At 28.2% G+C, this 9,657-nt stretch overlaps 1 protein-coding gene and 1 long non-coding RNA gene across 2 annotated transcripts; both read right to left on the reverse strand.

The window, feature by feature from the left end:
- Window positions 1–1,087: 1,087 nt before the first annotated feature.
- LOC145333920 (uncharacterized) lies at window positions 1,088–3,590 on the reverse strand. The gene is made up of 3 exons (XR_013884649.1): window positions 3,521–3,590; window positions 2,664–2,741; window positions 1,088–2,265 (listed from the first exon to the last, which is right to left on the reverse strand). It is a non-coding gene; the product is annotated as an uncharacterized LOC145333920 (long non-coding RNA).
- A 3,732-nt stretch (window positions 3,591–7,322) lies between these two features.
- Window positions 7,323–9,219, reverse strand: LOC145333921 (uncharacterized). Its single transcript, XM_080179179.1, has 2 exons — window positions 9,140–9,219; window positions 7,323–8,513 (listed from the first exon to the last, which is right to left on the reverse strand). Exon 2 carries the CDS (start codon window positions 8,449–8,451, stop codon window positions 7,378–7,380), a length of 1,074 nt encoding a protein of 357 aa, XP_080035305.1. The 5' UTR covers window positions 8,452–8,513; window positions 9,140–9,219; the 3' UTR covers window positions 7,323–7,377.
- Between the last annotated feature and the right edge of the window lie 438 nt (window positions 9,220–9,657).

A 9,657-nucleotide genomic window follows, 5' to 3' on the forward strand; every position in this document is an offset into this window, starting at 1 on the left:
GGGGTTCACTATAAAGGGAGTTGTAGTGTATTTAGGTTTCAGAAGGATTATAAAGTGAAAAATTAAAGAATACTAAAACAGCCAATTAGAAGTAAGGGAAGATCTTCACTTAAAATAAATTTTTTTTAAACAACTTTAAAACAATTTCTGTTTAAAAACTATTTAGCAATTCTGTCCTTCCGTCTAAGAGAGCAAAAATAACTTTGGCCCTAGTATAGCTAGAAGATTGGTTTTTACATTTTTAAAATCGTCTAACCAAGCACAATCAATCTACCTATTACACTATGGACGTACACATCCAGTCATTCTTATGTCCATATGTCTGTTTAGGTAAGTTAGCAAAAACTCTAACTTTGTCTATAGTAGGGCCAGCAGATGGTTCTTTAAGTTTTATAATCATCTAACCAAATCTAATTAATCTAGGACACTACAGACTTCTGCCTCCAGCCCGTTTGTATGTTATCAGTCCATTTGAGTGGGCTAACAAAAACTGTTGTAACTTATGCTATAGTAGAGCTAGAAGCATAGTTCTTATATATTTTTTAATTATCTGTCGGTTAGACAATTTTTACCCTGAAATAACCATTCTTCCAACAATACAAAATTCTTCTGAACATCTGAAGTTGTTGTCTAGTAAATATTACCTTTATATAAGTGATTGTATCTCTCCTATTATTAGATTAGAACATAAATCTTGATACACACACACACAGTAGCCTTCTAAATAATAGAGATAATAATATAGATATTTTTGTATTGCTCATAAAGTTTTTATTTGTATTGCTATTTGTTACTACATAATTTTCCTTTAATTTAATGAATATCATAATTGATTATCACAAAATTGGCTGTAAAATATGAATAATCTTAGTTTTGCTTAAACTTCTTTTGCATTCTATACATTTTTGAATTTGAATTTCTCTAAAATAAAATTTGTACTGATTATAATTGTCTTTTATAACTGGAAATTTCTTGTATTAATGAACAAAACTTACTCACATAAAGTTTGTTTTACTTCCACAACTACAGTTCTTACTTTTCTTAATTCATTTCATTCTTTATATCTGAAAAAAAAAATATTAGCATACAAATTCAAACAATATTGATAAGTTTTTATCATCTAGAAATAATCATTTATATACTCCGTCCATAATGTTTTAAAATCAAGTTTGGCCATCTCAAATATTTCACTTTGTATTTCCATATTATCTTTTACAAGTTCAGAATCACAAGTTTCACTTTCGTTACAAGTTTCATCTTCTATAATTTCTTTTTCCACATTGATAACATTATCATTACAACCTTTGTCAATATTCTCAGTGGAAGGATCAAATCCTTCCCTATTATTAACTGCTTTAATGTTCACATTTTCTGTATTTGATAGATAATGAGGAGAAGCAATATCTTCAGTCTCCTCTTCAACATTTATAACCATACAAACATTATCTATCTGAACTGGGAGAGGAACATTATTAGAAGTTTCTTATTCACTAATAGAATCAAGACAGAGTTCATTACTTATTTCAGACAATGATTTTACTTCTAAAGGTGAAAGTTTCCTTAGCTTGACATAAACAGGTTTCATTGTTGATAGTAGACCATTGTAGTTGTACTTATGTACAGTCTTATGTTTATTAACATCCAGGAATGATTTACTGCACTTGTCAGATGTATGTAGTTTCTTTCCAGTAATATGTTTCCTTGCATGAGTGTCTCTATATCCTTTCCTTGAGAATGATTTTCCACATATGTCACATGAATATGGTTTATCTCCTATATGTACTCTCATGTGTCTAGCTTTATTACTTGATTTGGTGAATGATTTACCACATATTTGACATGAATGGGGTTTCTCACCAGAATGGGTTCTCATATGACTTATTTTACTATCTGCTCGTGAGAATGATTTAGCACATATTTTACATGAATATGGCTTCTCACTAGTATGTGTTTTTGTATGTTTATTTTTATCACTTAACCGAGAGAATGATTTCTCACATATTTCACATGAATATGGTTTCTCCCCAGTGTGTATTATCATATGGGCAATTTTATTACTAGACACAGAAAATGTTTTAAAACATATTTCACATGAATAAGGTTTCTCTCCGGTATGTATTCTCATATGAATGTCTCTACTACTAGCTGTACTAAATGTTTTTCCACAAATCTGACAAGAGTTCTTCTCTTTTTCACTATCCATTATTCTAAGCTGTTATATAATTATAGATATTTGATATTCCTACAGTGGCATCAGTCACAAATCTGAAATAGTAAACTTATATAATTTTGAATAAAATGAATTATTTAGTTATTATTTCTGTCTATTCTTTACTATTATAATGTACATTTTTTTAAATGGCATTAAAATGGAACACCTGCCATACTTAATGGTAAGTAATATACTGCATTGTTATAAGTTGGTCGAATGCCCAATATAAAATCCTTTATACCAAATTATTTGTTATCATCCGATGGTTTTATTTCAATGCTATACATAATTAAACAATTAAATATTACATTAGAATCTTTTCTTATACATTTAGCTAATAGCTGCATAGTTACTTTTAAATTTCAATAATCTAGATTTTCTGTACAGTCATTATTGAAAAGGGAAATACTAGGTATAAAGTTATAGAATTATAAATTCATTAAATACTTACAAATAAAGGATGTGAATCAAAAAATTTTGTTGAGAGCTCAGTTCTGACTGGAACAACCAACAATATTTCCTCAGCAAGCTGAAATAATTAAATTAACATAATAATGGGATTGCTCCTGATAAAATATCTTTAGCAGGGGCAAATAATGATTCAGCAAAAAAAAGATTTTGTTTAAATAATTTGGAAATTATAGATGTAGCACAGAAATTAGGATTTGGCTTAGGGAGTAAACTTTATATTACCATGCAGAGGTAGGTAGGTAGGTATTACAGAAGAAAAAATCATTTAATCAAAGGATAAGTTGCATTGCTAGTAATATTATGCAAGTGGTAAAAATAGAATCTACTCAAAAGAAGACACATAATACATAATCAAAGCAGTAAAGGCATTATAAGTAGGTACCTAATAAGTGTGAAATTTAGAAAAAAGAAGTAGACTTACATTTATATATTACAAAATTAAAAGTTCATAATTTAGAGTTTAATTTTTTTTATAAAGGAACAAGTGTTGGCCAATATAATGTTCTGACACTTTTGCGTAAACAGTGATTATAAGCTTTGTCTTTGGAGTGAGAGGATAGATTATTTTACAAAAAAGTTTCCTTTTGGGGTGTAATTTTCCTATTTAAAAAAAAATTTGGATTTGGCCTTCAGGTTCAGGTGCTCTAATTGTTTGTTATTTATGGCAATACAAAATTATATATGATTGATGTTGTATTTGTAACTTATGCTTGAAATCATGAAATACACTTAATGCAACTATCCCTTTGCTAATACTCTTAACCAGGCGAAAATATTGGGGGGAACAATCGAAAAATTTTGTCAAATTATTAATTACAGTAAACACATTTTACTCACCTCTATAAGCTTCTATTCCTACTTCTCATTTCTTTCAATACAATTTGTATTTATCTGAAGAAAAAAAATTACTGTACATTTATCTGTACATTACTAAAAAATATAAGGCAAGCTTTGCATCAAATGTAAGTTCTAAAGCAAAACAAAGATATTACAGTTAAACAAAATGCAGTTAAAAGGGTTAAAATTTAACAAAAAAAACCTTTTGTTGTATTGTATTATAAAAATCTAATAATGTTAAATCTCACAAGAAAATAATTATTAATGAAGAAAAAATATTCTTTGATAATGAAAAGTATTTGCCTTTGAATGCCAAAAATATCATTCAATGATTGATAAGAATAAACATTATGACAAGAATTTACAAGAATATATATTACAGATTATAACATTTAAAACAAATACAGTGTGTTTTTTTTATGAGAACTTTTTTGAAAGCAATTTTACCCCACTTATAGTTATCAGAATTTAATGATTAATGGCTTATTTTCTTCGTTTTTTAGGGCAATTAATAGAACAACAAAAAAATATTTCAGTTTTTATTTAAAAAGTACAGTAAAATCTAAATTTCAAAACTTAGGTGTCAACATATAAAAATGGTTTTAGCGCATTTTTCTTATGCTCAAATAATCAACATTTTGCAAGAATGGCTGCTAAACACTTCAAAGTTGAGATATAGAGCTAAAAATGTACACAGATACTATTAGGGACATGTACTAGAACATATCAAAGTTTGAAGGTCATATCTCAACCAGGGAGGGAGTACTGGCCCCCCAAAGTCTTCAATATCAATTTCATTAATATTTTCATAAACCTCTGAATGATCAATATTGTCACTATCATAGAGATAATCACCAGTTTCTTCTTCTTTTATATTAACATCTGCATCAGCTATGTCAATGAAAGCAAGCTCCTCTTTGATAGAGAGAGGATCATTAGTAGGGGTTTCACCTTCCTTAATTTCTTCTTTTACATTCATAATATTAGGAGCTTCATCATTATTCAAAGGTTTATCTTTAGTTGTAAGAACAACAAACACATTTTCTACTAATTGTTCAGTTTTAATTTCAAATCTTGTATTTATAGGATCAAGATCTTTCTCTTTAGTTTCCTCTACAACAGTTGTAATTGTTCCATCTATCTGAATTGTGAGAGGATCTTTATTAAGAGTTTCTTCTTCAATATTAGAATCAAAACTGTGTTCATTATTTATTTCAGACAATGATTTTATTTCTAAAGGTGAAAGTTTCCTTAGCTTGACACAAACAGGTTTCATTGTTGATAGTAGACCATTGTAGTTGTACTTATGTACAGTCTTATGTTTATTAACATCCAGAAATGATTTACTGCACTTGTCAAATGTATCTAGTTTCTTTCCAGTAGTATGTTTCCTTATATGAGTGTCTCTATTTCCTCTCTGTGAGAATGATTTACCACATAGTTCACATGAATATAGTTTCTCTCCTATATGAGTTCTCATATGTTTAAGTGTATTACTTGAATCACAGAATGATTTACCACATATTTGACATGAATATGGTTTCTCTCCTGTATGTATCCTCATATGAGTATTTTTATTCTCTAATCTAGAGAATGATTTACCACATATATCCCATGAATATGGTTTCTCTACTGTGTGTGTCCTCATATGATTATCTCTAGTACCTAATTGGGTAAATGATTTACCACATATTTTGCAACAATATGGTTTCTCTCCTGTATGTGTTCTCACATGAGAATCTTTACCATGAGCTGTGGTGAATGATTTACAACATATTGGACATGAATATGGTTTCTCACCAGAAAGTTTCCTCATATGAGTGTCTTTATTTCCTTTCAGTAAGAATGATTTACCACATATTTCACAGGAATATGGTTTTTCTCCAGTATGTGATCTCATATGATTATCTTTACTTTGAGATTGAGTAAATGTTTTACTACATATTTCACATGAATATGGTTTCTTTCCTGTATGTGTTCTCATATGTAAATCTTTACTACTTGACTGTGAGAATGATTTACCACATATTTCACATGAATATGGTTTCTCCCCAGTAAGAGTTCTCATATGAATGTCTCTATATTGAGAAGTAGAAAATGTTTTGCCACAAATCTGACAAGATTTCTTTTCTTTTTCACTATCCATTATTCTATGCTATTATATAATTATAGATATTTGATATTCCTACAGTGGCATCAGTCACAAATCTGAAATAGTAAACTTATATAATTTTAAATAAAATAAAGTTTATACTTATTAATTCTTAGTGTTCTTTACTATTTCAATGTATACCTATTCATTTCATGGTATTAAAATAGGACACCTACCATACTTAATGCATTATCATAAGTAAGCCTCAGGCCTGGTATCAAATAACAAATTGAACCTCATTGCTATACATAAGAACACAATTATCAAGTAGATACTCCTGATATTTTGAGAATAAGAATTATAATTTTCTATTCAATGTTAGAGAAGCTATAGAAATATAGATCCTGCACAAATAAATTATAGATTTACAATGGTACTAAAAATACTTACCTTAATATTTTTTCTGCTACTCTTTAGTGACCCAAGTTTTTATTCAGCGGCCTGAAACAATTAAATAGGTACATAAAAAGTTTTAATATTCATGTTAAATAAATATTTATACATTTCTAGTACCAGATGAATTAATGAATCCAGGTACTTTTATGAAATAATGAACTTAAATACATGATTTTATATGAAACATGGGGCTAGATTCTTTAATACAAAGTTTTTCGTCCTAACTTGATAATATAACAACATAATATTTTGTGGATTTAAATGTCTATCTTTAAAGTAACCTTTCTTAAAGCATTTATTAGTATTTTTATAGGATACCTTTGATTATCAGATGACTCTAACCTATTTTTGGAATAATTTTTGCAAGAATGATCACCTGAAATTCCAAGTAATCCAGGGATTCACATCTTTATATTTTAACTCATTTCTTTCATTTCATTTTATTAATCTGAAAAAAATATATAATTAGTTTATATGGGAAATCGAAATATTACAAAAATTAGTTCTACACTAGGTAGGCAATATTTTTGTTTTTAATTAGAGATATTTGTGAATAAAAATAGGAAGCATTTATACAAAATCAAAATGTATTATCCTTTTAGCATTTTTATTCAATCTAAAAATTTTGATTTAGCCGCGGCTCTCAGCCCACTATCCTGTCTAGCTGCAGACGCTCAGCCCCTATATATAACCTATATCCTAACCAAACTAATCGTAAAAAAATAATTATTCTAAACCAGGGGGGGGGGGAGGTATCAAACTTTTCCAAATTTCCAACTTGTTTTTTATGGAGTTTTATGAACTCTGAATTATTTAACACAATACTTTGAAGTATGTTATGAACATTATTAAATTTACAAGGCAAGCTTTGCAATAATTGTAAGTTTATAAAGTAAAAAAAGTAAAAAAGTGCATCTATAAAAAAAATTATAGAAAAGTTATAATTAAAAAATAATACTTTGCAATTAATTTACACAAAACAATGCTAACATTCAGTAAATCATATTAATAAGAAAATAAAGTGTATTACATTAAATAAATTATGAAAAATGTTAAATCACTCAAGGAAATAAGATTGTTAACTAAAAAGCTTCCTTTTGAAATAAAAATTAATAAGATTTAAATTAAATAATGGCTTAAAGACAAAGAAGTTGCTTTGAATTGCTAAAAATAATCTTATGTTTATAACAAAATACAATATAACAAGAATTTACAAGAATAGATATTACAGCTTATAATATTTAATTAATATGTTCTATGTTTAATTGTGAAAAAAAATATTTACAGGCAGATTTAAATAGATTATGAACTAAACATCAGGTTCTTCAAGTTTAAAGTCTTCAATGTAAATTTTGTCAATATTGTCACTATCATAGAGATAATCACCAGTTTCTTCTTCTTTTACATTAACATCTGCATAATCTTTGTCAATAAAAGCAGACTCCTCTTTAATAGAGAGAGAATCATCAGCAAGAGTTTCTTCTTCCTTAATTTGAGGTAAATCTGAGGTAAATTCTTCCCAATATTTTTTCACCAAATCTTCTTCTTCAACTTCTATTTCAGCATTTTCTAGCTTTGCATCATATTTCTTTAACTTCGGACCAGCTTTGTTAATGAAAGCAGGCTCCTCTTTTATAGAGAGAGGATCATTAGCAAGAGTTTCTTCTTCCCCAATTTCTTCTTTTATATTTATGATATTAGGAGCTTCATCATTATTAATAGGTTCATCTTTAGTGGTTAGAGGATCAAGATCTTTCTCTTTAGTTTCCTCTACAACAGTTGTAATTGTTCCATCTATCTGAATTGTGAGAGGATCTTTATTAAGAGTTTCTTCTTCACTAATAGAATCAAGACTGTGTTCATTATTTATTTCAGACAATGATTTTATTTCTAAAGGTGAAAGTTTCCTTAGCTTGACACAAACAGGTTTCATTGTTGAATGTAGACCATTGTAGTTGTACTTATCTACAGTCTTATGTTTATTTCCATAATTGAATGACATACTGCACTTGTCAGATTTATCTAGTTTCTTTCTAGTAGTATGTTTCCTCATATGAGTGTCTCTATTTCCTTTCTGTGAGAATGATTTTCCACAAATTTTACATGAATATGGTTTTTCACCAGAATGTGTTCTCATATGATTAATTTTATTATCTATACGTGGAAATGATTTATAACATATTTCACATGGATATGGTTTCTCTCTTGTATGTGTTCTCATATGCATATCTTTATTTCCTAACTGAGTAAATGATTTAGCACATATTTCACATGAATATGGTTTCTCACCAGTATGAATTCTCATATGAATGTCTCTATTGCTAGCTGTACTAAATGTTTTGCCACAAATCTGACAAGAGTTCTTCTCTTTTTCACTATCCATTATTCTATACTGTTATATAATTATAGATATTTGATATTCCTACAGTGGCATCAGTCACAAACCTGAAATTTAAATAAGCTGAAGGTTATATTAATAAAGTATTAAACCCAAAAGTAATAAGTTTGGCAGGGGTTCACCATAAAGGGAGTTGTAGTGTCTTTAGGTTTCAGAAGTGAAAGTTTAAAGAATACTAAACAGCGAATTAGAAGAATTGTTTTTCCTTCCATCTAATAGAGCAAAAATAACTCTATATTTTGCATTAGTGTAGGTAGAAGAATTGTTTTAATTGTTTTAACAAAATTGCCTAACTAAGCCCAATCAATCGTCTAACCAATCAATCTACCTATTACACTATGGACGTCCGCATCCTTTCATTTGTATGTCTGTATAGGTAAGTTAGCAAAAACTCTAACTTTGAGTATAATTTCAACAAATTCTTATAGCTGATAATAATAAAAAATTTAATAATAACAAATTAATTGTTATTGTTTGATTGTTGTATCTCATTGATATACATAAGAACAAAATTCAATGTAGAATTAGAATATTTTTCATACATTTAGCTAACAGCTACCTAGTTACTTTAAAAACTCTAGATTTTCTGTAGAGTTATTATTGAAAAGAGAAATACTATTAAATTAAAGAATAAATTTATTATTATAAATTGAACACTAATAACAATACTTACCAATAAAAGAGATGAATCAAAAACTTTTGTTGAGACCTAAGCTCTGACTGGTATAAACATCAATATTTTCTCAGCAGGCTGAAATAATTAAATTAACATAAAAAAGAGAATGCTGCTGTTTATGAGAAGACATCTTCAGCAAAAAAAGGGTTTGTTTAAATAATTTCTTACTGGTGGATGTAGCACAGAAATTATGATGTAGCTTAAGCAGTAAACTATATTATATTATCATGTACAGGTTGGGCTTATAGAAGAAGAAAAATAATTCCCATCCTAAATTTGTAGTTAAAACAATCAATTCCTTTTCCCGAGGTTCTTAATAAATTTTTAAATCCTCCAAAAATAATTAAAAAATCTTCCAATCCAGACCCTCATAGATTATATTAGAACTCTAAACCTGTCAGTGAGTGATAAGGTCACTAAGGAAGGAAAAAAAAACACGTAAAACCTGTTTTTTTTACATAGGAATGTCTCTTCTTATCACTACCATGGCAAGGAATAAATATTTATTGTTCCAG

This window comes from Acartia tonsa, chromosome 12 (assembly GCF_053477335.1).
Source record: "Acartia tonsa isolate MP-2025a chromosome 12, ASM5347733v1, whole genome shotgun sequence".
Classification (NCBI taxonomy): domain Eukaryota; kingdom Metazoa; phylum Arthropoda; class Copepoda; order Calanoida; family Acartiidae; genus Acartia; species Acartia tonsa.